Genomic DNA, 22186 nt, shown 5'->3' with positions numbered 1-22186 from the left:
TTCTTCCTAATTTTGATGCCGAACAATAGATCACCTTCCTGATGTCTAGATCCCACCAAAAACTCCAAGAACTGGGCAATCTATAACAGATTGATCAGCCCTTTACTACTTCATGCAGTCGACTGATATAGGGCTGCATGAGAATGCTTCAAGAAACCCTAGCTGATGCTTTGATAGCAAGTAGGAATCTGCTGAATTAAAAAAATATGAAAGAAAGTAGTTTCTTGAAGAGAGAAGGAGAAGAAGAGAATAACAGAAGTTGAAAAGAAAAGAGAGCAATAATCTGGCCGCCCCCTTCACTTATTATTTATACTAAAATAATAGAACAGTACAAAGACAACTATGCCCTTATAGGGCAACAAAACATAAAACAGCATATATATAACTCAAAAACATAATAAAATTTGGACTCACATAACTACTGTGGTCCCCACCTCCTATCTAACAACTAACATAAAACATCTACTTAGAAAAACATCATAAAACTAATTAATCTTCAACAGTAATAATTACAAAAAGATGACTTCTATTGATATATTAACAGCATGGTCCCACGAATGGATTTTAGCTAACATATTGTGTATCATTTCATCAGTTAGACAGGAATTGCCATCAAAAGTTCTGTTGTTCCTCTCCATCCAGATAGTCCAAAAAAAACATCAGCAAGAAGCATGTACCACACCAATTCGCCATTGCTGGAAAGACTCTCCAGCAACCAGCCTTTGAGGAAGTCTAGAATGGTATTAGAGACAATGTTTTAGAACACGGAGGCGTGACGCAAGGTATTCCACTACCTAGAGGCATGAGGTGTAGTTTAGAACATAAGAGGCATAAGCCTCCCGAACACAAGGAGGCGTAAGCTTCCTTAAGAGGAGGGGGATGAGGCGGAAGAAGAGGAAGGAAGATCTCATTTTTCTTTATTTTTAATAAAAATATTTTATATTAAGAAAATGAAGATGCATAGCCCCCCAGCCCACTTTCTTTCCGCCTCCATTGATACACCTAAGGCATACGTGTGAGGACGAAACACGTATGCCTCAGGTGCTTCAAGGATATGCCTCATACGTACGCCTCTAATCAATGAAAGGGATGGAGGGCAAAACAACGGAGCTATCCATGAAGATGATAATGATGCAGATGAAGGATCTATTAATCTTAGAGGATGACAAAGAGCTGCAAACTGCACAAGGGTACCACCTACACAAGCTAATCGAACCCGAAATACCCATCATAGAATTGATCAAGAAGCATCGCTCACAAATCTATTTGATGAGATGATGGAACAAGTTGAACATGATGGTTATGCAGATGATATAACCAAGAAGGTAAAGGTGGATGTTTCTGATTTCAATGGAGATTTAGACCCTCAATCTTTTTCAGATTGGCTGGCTACACTGGAGGAATACTTTGACTGGTATGACATGACTGATGATTGGAGGACCAAATTTGCACATATGAAGCTTGGCGGTCATGCTAAAGTATGGTGGAGAAGCATGGAGCGACAATTGGAGAATAGAGGTGATGGTCCAATTTCTACATGGTCAGAAATGAAGAAACATTTAAGAGACAAGTACCTCCCAATGGACTTCCAAGATGAGTTATATGAGGAATTGACTAACCTCAAGCAAGGTACGCTATCTGTAGTTGAATACATGGACATGTTGATTCTTTTAAAACTCCTATAACTAAATTGCCAACTATTACATCTCCAAATGACATTCCAGAGGATGTTTTAGATGAGGACATAATATCTACTGCTACAGGAGGGTATCAGAAATTCCTTGTCAAGTGGAAAGGCAAGACTATGTCTGAGAGTTCTTGGATCACTGTTGAAGACTTTCATCGTCTCAACCCAGATCTTTATGAAAGGTACCATGCTTTTAACTCGTCAAGATCGAGTTCTTTCAAGCCGAGGAGAGATGATAGGAATCGATCAGCACCCTTAAAGACTTATTCTAGAAAGAAGAAGGCCTTACAACAAGTCCTGATATGGCATAGTGATGGTACTTGGGATTTGGGCTGAATTGAAATACCAAGGGTATTTTTGTCATTTTTGCAATTTTCTGTGGGGTCCAATGATAGGGTTTAAATTGTCTAGCTATAGTTTGTTTATATTTAAAATTTCAGAATCATTGCATAACTAGGATCAAAGTTATTGAGTCTTCTTTGAATTGAAATAGGATATGACAACTTAGTTTGAATCCTACTAGGATTATTGAGTCTAACTATTTTACTCGTAAGACTATTATGAGTCTAACAGTTTGACTCCTAGGATTATTATGGGTTTAGAGTCTATAAATATGTATGAACGTTTTACACAAAGGCAATGAAATATATTGAGTTTTCTTCAGCTTATGCTAGCTATGGTGAGTTATTCCTATGCCCTAGAGTGATTCTAGGCACCCTTTGAGTGGATTCCAGGTATTTTCTCTCTTCTTTCTCTCCCTATTTTCTTTTTTATTCATTCAAGAAGCCATTACAGCCATCAACAGCCATAAAACTTTGATCAAGAAGACCATTTAACATTCTCTAAGGACTAGAACTGAGCTGGTCCTACATCATCCTTACATATGGGGCCATCAGAAGAGAACATTAAAGAAACTAGGAAATGCTTCTGCAAAGGTCTATCACTGCACCAGATATACTTCTAGAATTTTACATGGATACCCAGTGTTTTAAAAGTGCAAAGGGCATTTTGTGCCTAAGGTGTGAGGCAGGCAAATTTTTGAAGCAAGGTGCAAAATTTTAAAACTTCCAAAAAACAATATGCAAAAATGTAAAAAATATATATATAAATAATAATAAATTAAATATAATATTAATTAAAAATACAAACTTTAATTTTAAATTAAATATTTTAAAATTCTTACAGATTAAATTAAAATACATAACCATAACATAAAAAATATTCAAAGTGAAAATGCAAATAATAAAATCAATCATAGCATATAAAACATACTCAGGTATGTTAAACTTTCAATTTCTTTATATCTTTCCTAACTGCACTATTTCAAATAGAGAATATGATGTTAAATTCCTAATTCTATGAACCACTGTTGTACCAAGCTCCTTGAGGCAAGCCCAAACAAATCCATGTTAGGGTCCCAAGTTCTTAATACATACAAAAAAATGGTTTTATAATTTTAATTATCATTCAGAAAATACCTTTTATTAAGAAGAATGAAATGATCAAATGAACAACATTAGCAAATAAATGTGTTTTATTCCAGTCCGATAACCCCTTATTTACTAATGTTGTTCATATCATTCTTCATGATAAAAGATATTTTCTATATTTAAAATTATAAAATCATTTTTTGTAGAGATTAAGAATTTAGGACACTAACATGGATTTCTTTGTGCTTACCTTAAGGGGCTTGATTGGAGGGCCAGCATGCTTCAAAAAACACTAACATGGATTTGTTTGCACCAAGTACACGTCTAGGTGCACTAGGTGTGCACCTTTTCAAAGGGGTTGCGCCTGGACCTAGGCAAAGGTGCAAACCCTAAAATGTGTTTTGCCTGTGCACCTAGGTGTGCCTTTCAAATCATTGTGAGTACCGCTACCTAGTTCGTTAGCAATGCCTTCAAGAAAGTGAGAATGGGTCCTTTGGATTCCCTTCCAAACAGATTTATTTGAGGTACGGAGAAAATTAATTTTGTCACAACCTCCTTCAGAGAGACCATATCAATCAATTGCCCCCACCAACTATTCCTTCAAGCATTGAATCTCCAATGACATCTGCTTAATAAGACAATATTCATGTCTCTTATACAATAGATGCCTAATCTCCAATGCCATTGGATTTAGGACAGATATTGATATATAGATCCCATAGAGAAGGTCTCAGTATACATATGGATATAGATATTAACAATATAGAAAGAGAACAAGGTTGTTAGCAGAACTTCAATTTCAATTCTGGTGTAGAAAATTAGAATCAGAATATTTTAAAGTTGTAGAGAACACTGATGTGGGCCCCACTGCAGTGGTCCCCACTGTGTTCGTAGGACAGCATGTGTAGTTATTTGTTTCAGTTATAGTAGTGTCAGTTTGAGTCAGTTTGTTAATTCAGTTGTTATTTATTTCAGCTTTTATTTACTTTATTTATTATGTAAGTACTAAGGGCAGATGTGTCCTTTCCATTGTGTACTAAACATAACCTATAAATAATAAGAAAGTGGTGGTGGCAGATCTGAACACTGATGTGGGCCCCACTGCAGTGGTCCCCACTGTGTTCGTAGGACAGCATGTGTAGTTATTTGTTTCAGTTATAGTAGTGTCAGTTTGTTAATTCAGTTGTTATTTATTTCAGCTTTTATTTACTTTATTTATTATGTAAGTACTAAGGGCAGATGTGTCTTTCCATTGTGTACTAAACATAACCTATAAATAATAAGAAAGTGGCGGCAGCAGATCTGTTAGAATGTGTTCCTCCTTTCAACCACTTGTGTTCTCCTGTTCCTCTTCTATTCTCTCTTCTTTCTCTCACTTTTCTTCTATTTTGTAAACCTAAAACCTATTAGGATTCAAGACTGATTACAATCTTGATCTTCTACTTGGTATCAGAGCCTATCTAGGGCTTCTCATGTGTGTTTAGTCCAGCCGACCACATGAGGACTAGCTAGGGCTGGAAGCTTTGAAGAAGTATTCGGTGGCTGAATTTTGGAGATTACCAGGAGAGGTTCGCAGCAGTTGAAGACTTGTCGCGGCTTGCAGAGAGTTGGTAATCAGGAAGAAGCAGCAAAGGTTAGGGTTCAGGTAACCCTAGAAGACAGTAAACCGAAAGTACATAAGTTTTTTTTATTGAGTTTCAGAGACTGCAATCAGTCGAGATAGGTTGAACCTGTCTAGAAGGAGGGGCCGAACTGTGTTCAAGTTTGTTTCTAGGGTTTGACTTGCCGAACTATGTTTAAGTTTGTTTCTAGGGTTTGACTGTTGGGCCGAACCCCCCCCCCCCTCTCAGAGGTGATTAGTTTTTAGGGTTTCATATTGCCCTAAGACAAGTCCCACTTGTGCGGACTGTTTGGAGAGTGCAGCTGCGCACTTATTTCAGACCTACAGTTGAAACCCTAATTTTGCTCTCGCAGCAGTGGGCCCCACAGTAGTGATTTCAGAAAATAGCATCTCAGATTGACAGGCTGCCTGGTACTGTGCATGCCGATTGATTTCAGATCAGATTTGAGTTGATTTCTTGCATATACTGTGATAGGCGATTGTTTTCAGATCAGATCAGATTTCAGATCAGTTTTGTGTTGGTTTCAGATCAGATTTCAGATCAGTTTTGTGTTGGTTTCAGATCAGATTTCAGACCTGCTTGTTTTACTCTGTTTTCTGGTATAGTGGCTCTAACAGTTTGTAGCCATTGATTCTTGATCAAAGATGGAGTTTAAGGGTCAGGGAGAAAGTAGTTTTGAAAACAACAGTTTTGGTGGTGTATCTGAAACCGGGTTTCAGATTACAACTATGAGATTTGATGGGTCAAATTACTTGGAGTGGGCTCAATCAGCCATGATGGCTATTGGAGGAAGGGGAAAACTGGGTTACCTCTTGGGAGATGTGAAAGAACCTTCCAAGGAGGACCCTACATACACCAAGTGGGTTCAAGAGAACTATTTGGTTATGGCATGGTTGTATAATTCTATGCAGCCACATATCAGTCGAAATTTCTTGTGAGCAAAGACAGCCAAAGAGATATGGGATGTTGTGAAAGAAACCTATTCCCAACCCCTTAATGTTGCCAGAGCCTATGAACTGAAGTGTGAGGTGAACAGCCTTAAACAAGGAGAGAAGTCAGTTTCTGTCTACTTCTCTACCTTGAAATCCTTGTGGCATGAGATTGACCATCTAGAGACCCTTGAGTGGGAGAGTCCCAAAGATGCACAGACTCACAGAAAGCAAGTCGAGACGAATAGGGTATTTGAGTTTCTGGCTGGTTTGAATTCAGATTATGACATTGTGCGACAACAGATATTGACAAGAGATAGTGTGACCCTTTCTCAAACATACTCCCTGGTGCATAGTGAAGAGACCAGGAGGAAAGTCATGATGCAGCCTCAGCCCTCTTTCCCAACCTTGACAGCTATTAAACCTAAGCCAGAGGGTGACTCAGAAAGGGACCGGAATAAGGAAGATAACGGGATCTGATATGTGAACATTGCAAGAAACCCAAGCACACAAAAGATACTTGTTGGAAGCTACATCCTCACTTGGTCCCAGCAAAACTAAGAAATAAGAAGGGTAATGCTCATGTGGCTGTGAACACTGATTCAACATCCTCATCAGGCACATCCCTAGAGACTTTAATTGTTGTTCGGGCTGCCCTCATACAGTTGGAAAAGGAAGTTGGGAGTTCAGCTCAGCCATCTCAGTCACCATCAGCTTCTGCCACATCTGCATTTGCACATTCAGGTACTCGGGCCTCAGCTTACCATGCTTCAGCTCCAGGTAATACTGACCACTGCTGGGTAATAGATTCAGGTGCATCTGACCATATGACTAGCTTGCCATCTTTGTTCACTTCTTATCACTTGTCCTCTGGCCGAGATAGAGTGTCCATTGTTGATGGCTCTCTTGTTCCCATTTCGGGCAAGGGGGACATCAAGCTATCGGATACTATCTCTTTATCTTCTGTCTTGCATGTTCCTAAGCTTGATACCAACCTGCTTTCAGTTAGTAGTATTACCAAATACATGAACTGTTCAGTAACCTTTTTCCCCGACCGATGTGTTTTTCAGGATTTGGAGACGAGGAAGGTGATTGAGACTGGCCGTGAGACGAACGGGATCTATCTGCTTGGAGAGAGTTCTCGTCGGGAGGAGTCAGTGGATAAGAAGTCTTTTGTTTCACAGTCTGTGAGTTCGGTTATGCTTTGGCATAACCGATTAGGTCATTTGTCTTTTAAGTCTTTGAAAAGTCTGTTTCCTGCTTTATTTGAGTCTGTTGAGTTATCAAAGTTGAGGTGTGAAAGTTGTGAGTTTGCCATATATTGTAGAACCTATTATTCTTTAAGTAATAAAAGGAGTAATTCCTCTTTTGATATTGTGCATACTGATGTTTGGGGGCCGTATCATATCTCTTCGATGGGTGGGTACAGATATTTTCTACTGTTTGTTGATGACCATACCCGGTTTTCTTGGGTCTATCTTATGCGCTCTCGGGATGAGGTTCCTGCTCTGACCCAAAACTTCCATCAGATGGTTCTCACTCAGTTTGGGACCAAAATCAAAGTCCTTAGATCTGATGATGCAAAGGAATACTTTGCTCAACCATTGACCTCCTACCTTCTTAGCCATGGAGTTACTCACCAGAGCACTTGCCCTTATACACCACAGCAGAACGGCGTTGCTGAAAGGAAGAATAGGCATATCTTGGAGGTGGCTAGAAGCATTATGTTTACCTTCAATGTACCTATTCGCTTCTGGGGTGATGCTATCCTCACGGTAGTTTATCTCATTAATTGAGTTCCTTCCCGGGTTCTTGATATGAGAACCCCCTTTTCCCTTCTATACCCAGACGAGGAGTTGTTCATTGTTCCCCTTAAAACCTTTGGTTGTACCTGTTTCGTTCAGCTTCTCGGGCCTCATCATTCCAAGTTTGAACCTAAGGCCTCCAAATGCATTTTCCTTGGTTATGTACAAACTCAAAAGGGTTATTGCTGCTATGATCCGGTTTCAGGGAAACGGTTTGTCTCCATGGATGTCACCTTCTTTGAGGAGACACCCTATTATCCTAGGGTTTTTCCTCAGGGGGAGAGCAGTGAGAGTGGAAGTGGGGCTGTTTTGAGTTTCTTTCCTCAGGGGGAGAGCAGTGAGAGTGGAAGTGGGGCTGTTTTGAGTGGGGTTGTTCCTTTACCTATTCCACTGGATGATGAAGGCTGTAGTGGTGAGGGTGGTCAGAGGGAGCTGGAGTTGAGAGTCTATCACAGGCGATGCAGGCAGGTTGATCCTAGTCATCGGCAGTCCCGGCCAGCTCCAGTTCCTTCTGCGGCTCCAGATCCAGACCCTACTGAGATACCCCTCACTGTTGCCACTTCCTCTCTTGTGGATGACCTTGATCTCCCTATTGCCATTCACAAAGGGAAACGACATTGCACCACTTCTACAGCTCATAGCATCTCACAGTTCTTATCCTATGATCGTCTGGTCCAAGAACAGTGCAAGAAGCCTTATCAGTTCTAGAATGGAAAGATGCAATGCAAGTCGAAATGGATGCCCTGTTGAAGAATAATACTTGGGCACTGGTTGACCCACCAAGAGGAAAGAAACCAGTGGGATGCTGATGGGTGTTCACTGTGAAGCATAATGTTGATGGCTCTATTGAAAGGTACAAAGCCCGGCTGGTTGCAAAGGGGTTCACTCAGACTTATGGTATAGACTACTTGGAGACCTTTGCCCCAGTAACCAAGATGACCACCATCCGAGTTCTGTTATCCCTTGCAGCAAATCATTCTTGGCCCCTGTTTCAGATGGATGTTAAAAATGCCTTTCTGAATGGAGACTTACAGGAAGAGGTTTACATGCAGTTGCCTCCTGGATTCTATGATACTGAGACAGGTAAGAAGGTTTGCCGACTAAACAAGGCATTGTATGGTTTGAAGTAGTCACCTAGAGCCTGGTTTGATAGGTTCAGATTAGCCCTTGGAAAGTTTGGTTCTGTACAGGCTCAGTCAGATCATACACTATTCATCAAGAGGGTGGAGTCCTCTCTGACACTACTTGCAGTATATGTTGATGATATTGTGGTGACAAGAAATGACAATCATGAGATTGAGTCCCTCAAACAACTCCTTCATCAAGAGTTTGAGGCGAAAGATCTTGGTGCACTACGGTACTTTTTGGGTATTGAGGTTGCTAGATCCAAGCAGGGGATTTTTGTCTCTTAGAGAAAATATGTTCTAGATCTGTTGGCGGAAACTAGAAAGTTGGGGGTTAAGCCGGCTGATACACCCATCGAACAAAATCACAAGATTAGTGCAGAGGGCGGGGAACCTCTTGAAGACAAAGTTATGTTCCAACGGTTGGTTGGAAAGCTCCTATATCTCTGCCTCACTCGGCCGGATATCAGCTATGCAGTTAGTGTTGTTAGCCAGTACATGCACTCCCCTAGAACTTCTCATCTTCTTGCGGCAGAGAGAATATTAGCATACTTGAAGAGATGCCCGGGTAGAGCTGCTCAAGAATAATAATCACATGAGGGTGGAAGTCTATACAGATGTCGATTGGGCTGGGAGTGTTGATGACAGAAGGTCTACCTCTGGATATTGTGCCCTTGTGGGAGGTAACCTTGTCTCTTGGAGGAGTAAGAAGCAGAGTGTTGTTTCCCGCTCCAGTGCTGAAGCGGAATACAGGTCAATGGCTAATGGAGTGGCTGAAATCTTATGGCTGAGGTCACTACTTGAAGAGTTGGGTATTGACTATGAAAAGCCCTTAATGTTGTATTGTGATAATCAGGCAGCTATTAATATAGCCCACAACCCAATGCAGCATGACAGAACTAAACATATCGAAGTTGATCGACATTTTGTGCGAGAAAGGGTCACATCACAAGAAGTGTGTCTTCCGTACATCACATCTAATATGCAGCTCGCGGATATCCTCACCAAGGTTGTACCAAGGAAGAAGTTAGAGACAGACCTATCCAAGTTGGGAATGATAGATATCTACTCCCAACTTGAGGGGGAGTGTAGAGAACACTGATGTGGGCCCCACTGCAGTGGTCCCCACTGTGTTCGTAGGACAGCATGTGTAGTTATTTGTTTCAGTTATAGTAGTGTCAGTTTGTTAATTCAGTTGTTATTTATTTATTATGTAAGTACTAAGGGCAGATGTGTCCTTTCCATTGTATACTAAACATAACCTATAAATAATAAGAAAGTGGCGGCGGCAGATCTGTTAGAATATGTTCCTCCTTTCAACCACTTGTGTTCTCCTGTTCCTCTTCTATTCTCTCTTCTTTCTCTCACTTTTCTCAGTCTAGTAGACTGATCTTCTACTAGACTTTTGGAATGCTATGAAATTTCAGATTTTGGGATTTTGTTCAGAATATGAAGACTAACAAAATCAGGAATTACCAATTGGGGTGGCTGGGTGGGGGTTCTATTTGCAATTTCGAAATTTTCTTATTTTTCACAAGACTTGAGAGTATGTAAATGTCTTTATTTGTACTTATTTTCACACACACTGGTTTTTATTTTGTCCATATGTATTTTGGTGTACAAATGCATTTTGAAAATAAATAATAATAAAAATAAATCAAGACTCAAAAGGAGATTTCAACTGAGTTATTTATTGTATTTAATAATATGATTCAATCTATGATTTTATTGCTTATATGATCCGCTGTATCATTCTAGCTTTTATACTTTGCTCTTTTTTTATTCATGTCAAACTCAGTGCACAATGTGAATGGAAGCAACCATTAGGCATTCTAACAAGAGGTAGAAATCCATACAACAAGATGAAACAGTCCTACATTAATTGCTAAACTAATAAAGAATTCATTTACATAATTCATGATTTGGGTAAGCTTGAGTACCAGTGTTATCAGACATCATTTTGATTAGCATCTTTTATATCTAATAAACACTTGAGAATAGAAATAATTACATAAAAATCATATAAAAATATATAATTATAAAAAAAAAACAAACAGAAATAATTTTGTAAAGTTCACTCTAGTAAAGTCCAAACTTTAGAAAACTTTTGTTTATCTCAAACTTGGATAAAGAAATTTTTTAAAAGTTTAGTGTACTCTAGTAATTATATCAAACTAATAAAATGATAGAAGGCATCAGTTCTATAAATCCAAACTTTAGAAAACTTTTGATGCAGAAAAAGAAACTAAAATCCCAAAATTTTGGTCAATTTAAAACCTCAAGAAAGAGTGGGGTTTGGACCAAGTGTGGTTGACCATTTGGAGCAATCTCTAAGACACTTTTATCATCAACATTTCCAATAAAGGCTTTCATTGTCTTCTATATCTTGCTTACTTCGTCTAAGTAGGCTCTTGATAGATGGCAGTTATGAAGGCCATTATCCAATGATGGTCCCATATAGTTCAATAGCAAACAGAAAGGAATGGCAAAACAGGATTCATGTAATCCATATAGTTGGCATAAGGCTTAGATGATGATGATAACCCAATGTTGGCCCCAACTATCTACTCTCTTGGTGAGTGAGGACAGTGAGGTTGACTAGATATAAACCTAACTTTTGGCTTTTTTTTTTTTGCACAATGTTATGAAAATGCTAAATGTAACCCGTATATTTGGTAGCCTAAGATTTTACCGTTAGACCAAGCAAGGAGAATGCTAAGTGAAGCACCATGCAGCTATATGATATCTCCAACCATCATGTCACTGGTTGAGGAAAGAATTTGCTAAAGGAAAACAAGCCTTGTAAAGTATTTCACAAAGGGAACAATGTCCTTTGAGAACCATTACAATACTGGGTAATGGTTACAGGACCAACTTGAGACAGTCCAAATTTGATATTGATCTAACAATCCTACTGACTTAAAACCTTATAAAATTGATGGGTTGAGCAGTGAATCCATCAATTTCATAAAGTGTGCATCCTGGAAAGATAGGTAAAGGTTCTTCTTTGCAACAAGGCATGGGTTTCTTTTCTACTACGAATCAACAATGGCGTCAAATGAACCCTATGATGCTGATCGTTGAGGTGATATTTGAGCACATTGACACGCCATTGGATTCAGGGATGGAATACTCACATGAAATGCTAGAAAATCCATTCCTCTCTTACCCTAGCAAGGAAAACATACAATTGGAAGCCGACTTTGAAGGACCTTATTTCCATTAAACTCCAAGGGAAACTTTTCAGGATGAGAAATGTTAAAATACTGGAATCATTTTATGCCGTCGAAGTAGGGTGTGCCAGCGCTCCAATGACAATACCTGCCTTTTACATGAATAATCAGCATCTGAAATTCGGTGCAGAACAGAACAAGGGTTTAGCAAATAGCCAAATAGTGACGAAGTCAGCAATCATGCTAGATGAAACGATAGAAAAGCAAACCTCATAGCCAAACATGTAAAACCTAACAACCAATAACCTGTACTCGTCATTTAAATTTTATTCCAATTCTCCTAAAATCGACGCCATGAAGCATTTTCCTTTTCAGCTTAGTTTCACACTTAATTCTAACTTGTAAGAACTTAAATTGGTAAATCAACAACATAAACAGTAAAACTGAGCACGGGAACAAGATCCAGCCGACCAGCAAACGAAAACTCTAGCGAGGGAAGGACTTACTGTTTGGATGTCAAACCTCCAATGGCTAATCTCTTCCCATCGAAGTCCTTTTCAGCTTTAATCAGCCACCAATCTTGTAAACAAACCTAAAAAAATAAGAAGAAGAAGAAGAAGAAGAAGAAGAAGAACATGCTTAGATGGAAATAGAACATCATTAAGGAATTTGTCCCGACAAGTGTTGAGGTCAGAAGATGTACTGTTCTGAGAAAGGAGGAAGATATGGTTTTGTTAACGTGGGATTGACTTGAAGCATAATCAGTGGTCATCACCAAGGGAGTTGCAGAGTGGATACAGATTCTAACAAAGTCTAAAAAATCATTGATCGTCCCTTCAGCTGCTTTCTTCAAGCGCGGCTTTTCTTTCCAAGTGGGAATGAATTTTAAAGCGTATCCTCTACTTGGCGTATTGATAAAACACCCCTATAACTCGCAATTGTTTTACTCAATCGCACGTAGCCTAAGGCGCGTTTCTCTGTGCGGGCTGTCGTCTGACTCATGTTTGCATTTTCTTCCATATGGTTGGAGGAGGAAGATTTTTTCGTCAAAAGACCGTGGTCCAAAAAAACGCGAAAAAATCGATTTTTTTTTTAAATAAAATAAGAGAGCACTGCATCAAACGGGGTAGTGCGCCCCCAGCAGCTTGGTTAATACTTAAATGATATAAACTCCAATCTGCAGCGTGGTTAAAAAAGAAGGGGAAGGGAAGATAAGTGAAATGACACAAACTCGTAACTATCTGGGCTTCACTACCAATCCAATCTGCAGCGTGGTTCATTTCTCTGTAGACATGTTGAAAGATAAATCTTCTAGTAAAGTTGTTCATTCTAATGCAGTTCTTGGTAGTGTTCCTCATCTTCTAAGGAGGCTTTGTCTTCTGGGTGAAGCACAAAATCACCAATTTTGAGTCTCTTTTGATAATGATCGGAAATTGATGAAATTTCAAGGCCATCTTAATGGCCTCCCAGGCAGCCCACGCTCTGGTTTGATTAATTCTATAAAATCCAATATTAATAGTTTTGGCATCCAAGACATGACAAAGATGGTTACGGGCAATACACAGCAGTATGATCATCTAAGATACGAGAAGAATCAAAATTGATTTTAATGCTATCTTGAGGTGGACCTGACCATACAATGGACTTCCAAATCTTGTGAAGGGAATCAATGTCTACATCTTTTTAGAAAGGACAAAACGCGAGAAATTCAATTCAGGCTTATAGAAAATGACTCAAACCAAATGATCTTTGAGCTTCCAAGATCTTAATGAAAATGCTCACAATGTCTTTTAACTGTCAAATCTTCTGATAGATTTGTCAAAAAAGACTTACCAAACAGCACCTAAGTCTTCTGGTCCAACAACACCCCTATCAATGTGAGGGAGGTTTTATTTTCTTTGGAAGCATGTGTGTCTCTCTTGAATCCAGATTTGCTCCTCATACTCGCAGAGGGTGCCTCACACCAGCCTTATAGCACTTGCAGCCACACATTGGTGTTGTCGTATATTCCCATTTCCTAATGCATGGCTGCAACATACTGTCAGGCTGGTGTGACTTGTAAGACATATTTTATGAGGAGCAAATCCAAATTCATCTCTGTTTGGGGCAGAAGCGGTGGACCTGTTAATTGGCCTGTCTTCAAGCCCGGAAAGATATGGTACCAGAAGAAATTTGACCAATCAAAGTATCCCATGAATTTTGTTGAATACCCCCTGATTGATATCATAGTTGAATCCTATACTATATTGGGATCAGGCTTTAGGCCAGGCCCATATACATTTTGGTAAAAGTTAAGCCCCATCCTGGCCCATGAATAGTTGGGGGAAGGGGCTTGTTTTTAAAAGATTGATATGAGAACCGTTTAGGGTATTATTGAAAAAAAAAAAAAAAAAAACTGAATTTATGCCCTTTCACATTTTCCACTTATTTTATTGTCCAGTGTCATTTAGTGAGTGGTTGACGCCAATGCATTTCATGAGTATCAAGTGATCCATTTCACTAGCTTGGCACATCAGGAAAAAAAAATGCTATTTAATCATGTTTGGCAAACTTCTTTTTTTTTTAAATCGTTATCTTTTATCTCTTCTTCTCCATCTTCTCTTCAAAACAAAGCCCTAGGATTAATAATTAAAAATTTGGATAAACAGAAAATTTTAACTATTTAGTTGGAACAGATCGGCCAACAATGTTTCTTATAGAAACTCCAACAATCTCTCATCTAAAAACAATTACAAATTTACAATCTCTCTCTCTCTCTCATCTACTTATTGAATGGGATGCATGCCTACCCGTTCTGAACACCTTTCTTTTATTTGACATGGATCTTTTTCAGATTGCAACATCTACATCACTTTCCCTCCTGTCAACAAGTTCAATCTCTATTAACCATCCAGAGATGAAGGGAGATGATTGCTCAACCATCACATCTCTATCCATCTAACGAATACTCTAGACCATCACTGTTCAAATTTGTTTCAACTTAGATTAGTTCCAAACCAACCCCAATTCATTGACTCATGTATTCTTATCTTCTATCAATGGACCGGATATTGGTTCTACCAATATAAATCCATTATGATGGTATTGTATTCAAATTCATAAATTTTAATTACTGACAAAAATTCTGTTTAGTATTTTTACTTTTGTAAATGACTAAAAATTAAAAATCATAATCTTATCCCTAATTCAAAGTAGGAGTGTCAATTGGACTGGATTTCGTCCAATCCAATGTGAGTCCATTACAAATGGACCTGGTCCAATCCAGTCCAATGAATATTTTGGACCATTTTGGAACGGTCCAGAGACTGTCCAATCTGTTCAAATTCCTGTTCACTTGGATTGGTTTCAACTCAAACCTGGTCCATTTGACACCTATGTTCTTACTTTTTATCAATGGACCAGATATTGGCCCAATCCAATATAAATTCATTATGGGCGGATCAGGTCCAATCCAATATGTCAAATTGGTCTGTCCAATCCATCCAAATTCAATATGCCTTATTGGTCCATCCAATCCATCCAAATGGATTTCGATTTAGACGGAGTCCAACCCAAAACCGGTCCATTGACACCCCTAATTCCAAGTCATCCTAGAAGGATGTGAGTTGAAGCTTTATGGCAAGATTTGAAATCCACAATTAGAGATCTAAAAAAATACTGATACATCATTCCACCGGTGACATGTTAGGCCCTTTGGAGCTATTCTCTCACTCTGTATCAAACGTATCGTATATACTTGATAAAAAAAAAAAAAAAAAAAAAAAAAGAAAGAAAACATGCCCTTAGCATCTAAGGGCATGCCATAATACAACCATTATAACTTACCATCTAAGTGGAATTAATCAAAGAAAAGATGCAATGTATAATACTGATACAAGGCAAAGCATACCCTCTTTCTAGCATTTCAAATATATATATATATATAAACACCTATTAAGCAGAGACCGGCGACTTGGCAGATAACTGGAAATTGCCACAGCAGCCGCATGGTGGTTTGAACTGTATAACACTATAACCGATTGCCAGATTGGTCAGAACCGCGCAAGAACCTTCATTTTTTATGGTGGCTCATAACACTTTGGGGAATCAACAAATAAATTATATAATACATACCCACAAATAACAGATGGAGAGAAAAATAGGCTTAAAATACATCTGGATGAAAATGCCCCGGAATGGAACTACTCTCTTGTGCCCTTTGCAGATGGAGCTTCAGTGTGTAATTGTTCAGCTGCACCACATGAACATTAAGTCTCTTCAATTAACAACCCATCATCATATTGGTCTGGAAGTGAAGCCAATAAGTTTATCTATTTAAAATGTAGGACCTTGGCAAAGGACCTGTTGGTGATTGTTCATAACAAGGGTGGGGAAAGCATGATTCACCTTATATACAAGCACAGGTCACAGCCAAGTAATGTAGCATATTTCAGGTCTCAAGGCAAGTTGACCTTTGCAAGTAAGAGCCATTCTTACACCCCAAGGTTCAAAGTATCGACATAAGGCGCCCAATACAAAGCGTATCATATCGGAAACTGAAGGCATGGGTGGATTGGCATGATGCCACTGAGGACCTATGGCTGTGGTGGTGGTTATAACCACTGGTAAAAGTTCCTGACTACTGGAATAGGTCAATGAATTGCTATTTAATATTCCTCTTCCTCCAAACTATTGACAGTTTTTGTAGCCTGTCCTGACAATTTGGGCCACTGATATATATCCAAATACATATGTGGTCCAAACTTGTTAGATCTATGGACTTTTTGAAAAAAAATGGAAAAATCCAAACACTATAAAAAAAATATTTTTGGATATATTGTAATTTGTAAATGATGGATCCATCCACTATCTATTAAATTCAATGATCTATGAATTTATATAAAAAATGATTTTTTCCTTTGTTCTTCAGGAAAACCAAAAATTACAAAAATAATTTGTTTTATATATTCTAAATGATTTTTATGGTAAGAAACAACTATAAGATGGATCTATCAATGATCTATCAAGTATCAAACTCATTGATCTAAAAAGAAATTGGTGTGTCTAGTAATGAATTTTTAGTAGATTAGAAGCTCAAATATTGTTTAATGTGTTATTAGTGAAGTTATTGTATGACACCTACATGTTCCAAACTCTTGGTATTGTTGATTGTAATGTATCTATTCATATAATATAAACTACTAAAATGTGCATTTCTCATGTGTTTATACCTTATTCATAGTTATTTCAACCTCAGATTTAATGTTATTGATGTATTTGTGGGATTTGTAAGAGCTTTTCTAATGTATCCAAGTTATCCATATCTTTCCACCATGTCAATGCATATTCAAAGCATATCCTTATCCAAGCTTTCTGATATCATATAGCGTTAGTGATATTTTGAACCTTGCTTATACCTCTTTTCGTTTATTCTTTCTTTCTGTTTTTTTTTTACCTTTTTTCTTTTTATTTTTTGTAAGGCCTGGTTTCATTTGCACTGGTGCAAAAATATGGGAGTGTAAAGGAGAAAAATGCAAATGGTTTCCTTGAGAGCTTTCCCTCAACTTTCTTTCTCTCTTTTATTTTCTATTAAATAAATAAATAACTTATTTTGTGTGATTGCATTGCAAATGAAATGAACTAAAATCTGAAGCAAATTAAAGTAAAACCATAATATGCATTCTTCTCATTTGTACTAGTGTAAATGAAATTGCATTGCAAACAAAAGGAGCCAAGGAAAATAATCAATTATCACTTATTTAAAATGAAGAGGTAAAAGATTGACAAGCCTAACAGTGTCATGAACATGAGACGTCGAATGGTCCTCTGTTCGCACAGTTGGGATTGCTCAATCTTCCACATTGTACATTGTTGATGTCTAGAAAACAAACCTTGGTGATCCCCATGACAGATCTTAGAGAGATGGAGAGAGCAATTACCTCCAATGTTCGTACTTGTTCTTGGTACTGACTTATCAAGTTCTTCAACTGTTGTACTTCCCTCACCTTCTCCTCCTGCTCCAAATTGCGTTCATGCTGTATGGCAACTGCTCTCTTCAGTATTTGATTGTCCTTCAACAAGCTCTGCAGATTCTCTCTTAGAGAAGCAATCTCCTGCTGCCCCATGAAAAAGTGCCACAACCAAGATAGCCAACCTGTTAGTGAGTGCCAAAGACACATACGTTTTCCTATTTCAATAATTCAAGAAACACAAAAGAATCCATATAAAACTGCTGACTACCTCCTCCAATGTTCTTGCCTGAGCAACAACATTCCTTTCAAAAGCCTCTAAGATTGTAGCAGCGCGACCCCTGGCATCATCAAGATCTGTGGCGTTCATCATTTCTTGCACAAAAATGTCTATCCATGCAGTTCCACTTGCAGCGTTTTTACCCTCACAAGTTGAATTGTTATCCTCTAAATTTTCAGTCTCCTGCTCTGATATCTGACAACTTTCATTGCCTGGATGTGCAGACCTAAAACCTGTTGGGCAATTTGCAATCACCATTGGATCAAGGTTCTGTGCTTCGTTTTTGGCAGAAATGCTACCAAGGCAGAGAGCATGAAGACTTTCAATAGCATCTTCAATGTTGTGATTGTGAGTATTGAGAACAGTTTCTACCACCTACAAAGCAACAAAAATGAAAAATTAGATGCTTGCAGTCTGAAAAGTAATGAGAATACAGAAGTAACAAATTAATCAAAATTTCTGTTGCAGGTTTAAGGATATATAATGGGCATTATCGCATGCAACAATGGATACATATCTGACATGATATAATCTATAACACACATTCTCAGCACCATTATAATCATGTCAAGAGTTGATTAGAGCATTGATGTTGTTTCGTAACAAAAGTGATGAACATACAAAACGCCATCACTTGATTTTCCTGAAAGATAGACAGCAATCACATAGATCCTCATAAACTAAAGCTCGAATTCCGGTCACTCTTCAAACAGAAGTTCAGAATTTTGCGCCATTAACCCAGCTAAATCATTCGCATACAAAAGTACATACTGATGCTCTTTAGAGGCTTCACAAGCATTCATGGAATGGCAAGCTGAAGCGTGGATGGGATCTCAAATACAAAGTCCATTCAACGCACTCACTCCCAAGCAATTACACAGTATACACAGACTACGAACAGAATTGAAACTTGATTCTTCAAAGCTTCATGAACTTTACCAGAAAGGACAAAACGAAAAAGATTTCTGCACGAACAACCTGTAAGAACCCAAAAAAAAATCGAATTCTGGTAATAATTACACGAATTCCAATTCGAAACCTATCATGCCGGCGACCGACCACCAAAATTAATAGAATTAATTGGGAGAAACATCAGAAGATGCTAATCGAATTTACTTCAATCTTTAAATACAGAAAAATATGGAGATCTAGAAGAAGCCGGCAAACCTACCTCTCGATCCATCGAAGGGAACATTCGTAGCAAAAGGGAGACCTTATCCTCAGAGCCGAACCCGAAATCTGCCGAACGGATAGGAGAACCAAAACTAGAACACCTCGCTCTCTTAGCCGAAGACGTCGGCGTCGAAGATCCGAAGATTTCTTCGAATCCCAGACGCTTACCGCAAACTCCCGCAGACATCGCCACCAAACCCTAGTATCCGCAAAAACCCTAGGGTTTGATCGGAACAAAGAAAAAAAACAAAACCAAAGCTGCTCCAAGGTTTCTACAGTTTCCGATTCTCTTTTCGGGAATTCTTCTAAACCCTAAAAGGCTTTGAACTGGAGTAGATTATAAACGAGATTTATGAGTCCTCAGTTTTCCTCTTTGTCTCCTTCTTTCTTTTATTTTACGTATTTTAAATGAAATTTAGATTTTAGAAAGAACTACGAGAACCCCGCCTTAGCGAAAATGGGCTTGGAAATCATATGTTCTTGATGAAGAAAATACATTCAAAGAATATGGAAGTAATGGAACTCCACATTTTAAGCGATGAGGCGAAGAATAAAATTTGCAGTCACAAGGGTAGAAGGTTTGGATTCTTCTTTTTTTCTCCTCTCTCTTAAGTATGATCCCGCATTTCCGATCTCCCATCTGATTCTCATCTCACAATCTAAGATGGTTTAAAGCAGAGATAGCGAGTGACGATGGTGCACATGTGATTGTAGGGTTCACGGTAAAAGATAGTGCGGTGTTATTTAATATGGTAGGTGAAGAAACATTCACAATTTGCTTTATAAAGTGAAAGCAAATGAAACTGACATCGTGGTCGAGGAACAAAACAAACGAAAAATGACTCTTGTACCATCGTTTGGCAAGCGAATTGAACGTCGAATGACGAACGGTCGAAGTCGAACAAGCGCCTTTACGACGTATCCGTGATGGGATTCAGTCACTGCAAGGCCCGTTCCCACTGTAATATTCACGTGGAGATTTTGCACTCTGCGAGGGACCACAAATGTCAAATGTGGTTAATCCGAGTCGTTCATTAGCACACACTAATAAGGCTGCTTCAGTCAGATCAAAGTCTGTTGGAACACTTGCATCCGTATTTTTATGCTTTATTTCATTGGGAGATATTTCCGATACAAGGCTATGATGGCTGTTCGAATGGATTTTGCTGAATCCTGTTTTGGTTGTAAGCTAGTCAATCCCGTTCATGAGTTATTCGAGCTCGACTCGATGAATACCCGAATTCGATGAATACCCGAATTCGACTTATTGATAATTTGAACTTTGAACGTCTAAACACTTGGTTCGGGTTCGCGAGTCTATTCGAATATATATATAAATGGGGTTTGATTATGATGTCTAAAAATTTTCTAACCAGTCAATTAGAGTCAAACGTGGTAATCAATAAGATGTTATTTATGGGTGGATTCTAGATATATAATAGTTAAGATAGAAATTGATAATTAATAAAAGTAACAATATGATTAAAAATAAACTTAAATAGTATTAAATGTGTATTTGCAGAAATTTTAAATTATAATAATAATAATTATTATTATTATTATTATTATTATTATTATTATTATTATTACTACTACTACTAAATTTTGTATTCCATTTGTCTTAAATAAAAATAAATTTTGTTTTAATAATTATTTTTTTAATATGATAACTATATAACATTAAAAAAGTTACGAAATGTCTTTAACAAAAGTCTGTACTTTTTATTTTTTTAAATATTTATTATTCAACATCATGAATTTCTTTGAGAAGTTGGATAATTGACCCACCATTTAAATAACAAAATAGCTTTGCTTTCATATCAGCTCGTTTTTAAATTATATATTCTATCAACATTATATAAATAATTTTTATTTATCACTCTTAATTTTTTTGACATTATTAATATATAATTTTTTATATATTCTTTTGATTATATTATATCTTATGTATAATATTTATTTTGTGATTCTTTGTATTTTCTATTTTTAAAAATTTTATTATCATTTATAGGTTGATTTTAATTTTGGCATTTCATTTTCATCATTTATAAAAATACTTCTTACATTTCATATTTATTTTTGTTCAATATAATGAATATACAATATTAGTGATGTACCCGATTCTTTTTATTTTTATGTATTATATATTTTATTTATTTTAATTTTTTATTATTTAATTATGACATTATTTATTAATGCATTTGACCCCAAATGGTTGAATTGCTTACCCACCACTAAGAGGGAAGAAAATGGTTCTATTTTCAAATTAATTTTCAAAATATTTATTTTTATATTATTAAAATTAATATTGTGGATTTAATTAGTAGAATTTCATGATGAGAAAAATATATCTTAAATATAGGATTTAATAAGAGAATATATGAGACTTAATGAGAGATAATAGGAAAATAGTTTTACTTCCAAATTCCAATTGGTTTTAAATTTTATATTCTATTTTCATCATTAATAAAAACATTTCTTATTTATCATCAATGTTTTTAACTTGTTGTTAACTTGGTTGATTGAACCGTTCAAACCGTCACTCGGCCTTGATTTTGGGTTTGGTTCTGTTGAAACTCCCCATTTCAACTAAAAGCCATCTAATCCGAGATGTTCAACCATTGACCCGTTCGACTTAGTAAGCAGGTCGTAGGTTGCACACTTAATTACATGCAAACTTTTGGAAGCCAAAACCTTGCACTTTGATGTCCAATTGGTTTTTTTTTTTTGGAGTAACATTTCAAGATCTATACATCCTAAGGGCCTTAGGCATTTTTCCTTTCTATTTTTTTTTGCAAAAAAACCCTTTTTTGGCCCCAAATTATAATTTTTAATATTTTTTTATAAATAAAAATAAAAAACTGAATTAAAAAACATAAATAAATGTAACATAATACATATATTATATGTAATTAATATATGTAAAACATAATTGATGAAGGGAAATTTGGCCCGACCTCGCGATCGCCCGACACATGGTGAAGGCAAGCAGCTCGGGGCAGTAGAGCGCCCAAA

General features: G+C 37.4%; 2 protein-coding genes across 11 annotated transcripts in view; both read right to left on the bottom strand.

Moving 5' to 3' along the window:
- LOC104594582 (uncharacterized) overlaps positions 1–12956 on the bottom strand; it is a 37921-nt gene extending 24965 nt beyond the window's left edge. For all 7 annotated transcript variants that reach the window (XR_016082498.1, XR_734747.3, XR_734746.3 and 4 more), the window contains exons 1-2: positions 12474–12956; positions 12277–12362 (exon numbers count right to left, since the gene is read on the bottom strand). Coding sequence is in view for 4 of the 7 variants with exons in the window: in XM_010254931.3 (XP_010253233.1) it covers positions 12277–12362; positions 12474–12542 (155 nt within the window). In the remaining 3 variants the exon portion in view is untranslated. The remainder of the gene's footprint in view (positions 1–12276; positions 12363–12473) is intronic.
- A 2631-nt stretch (positions 12957–15587) lies between these two features.
- LOC104594581 (uncharacterized) lies at positions 15588–19890 on the bottom strand. Of its 4 annotated transcripts, none has more exons than XM_010254928.3 (5): positions 19170–19884; positions 18938–18976; positions 17990–18373; positions 17689–17865; positions 15588–16001 (listed from the first exon to the last, which is right to left on the bottom strand). In XM_010254928.3, the coding sequence occupies exons 1-5, from the start codon at positions 19356–19358 to the stop codon at positions 15915–15917; spliced, it is 876 nt and encodes a 291-aa protein (XP_010253230.1). In that variant the 5' UTR covers positions 19359–19884; the 3' UTR covers positions 15588–15914. The 4 variants fall into 4 exon arrangements, with proteins under 4 accessions (XP_010253230.1, XP_010253231.1, XP_010253232.1 ...); XM_010254929.3 differs by having other exon boundaries at positions 17689–17862; XM_010254930.3 differs by lacking the exon at positions 18938–18976 and having other exon boundaries at positions 19170–19890.
- Positions 19891–22186: the final 2296 nt, after the last annotated feature.

This window comes from Nelumbo nucifera, chromosome 2 (genome assembly GCF_055504915.1).
Source record: "Nelumbo nucifera cultivar China Antique chromosome 2, China Antique-T2T, whole genome shotgun sequence".
Taxonomy (NCBI): domain Eukaryota; kingdom Viridiplantae; phylum Streptophyta; class Magnoliopsida; order Proteales; family Nelumbonaceae; genus Nelumbo; species Nelumbo nucifera.
This window is presented reverse-complemented; position numbering and strand designations above follow the sequence as displayed.

Coding starts and splice junctions, on each gene's coding strand:
- LOC104594581 (XM_010254928.3), bottom strand. CDS start 19,358: ATGTCTGCGGGAGTTTGCGGTAAGCGTCTGGGATTCGAAGAAATCTTC. Junction 18,977..19,169: donor TCCCTTCGATGGATCGAGAG/GTAGGTTTGCCG, acceptor GGGTTCTTACAG/GTTGTTCGTGCAGAAATCTT. Junction 18,374..18,937: donor TTTTCGTTTTGTCCTTTCTG/GTAAAGTTCATG, acceptor GTTGCTTTGTAG/GTGGTAGAAACTGTTCTCAA.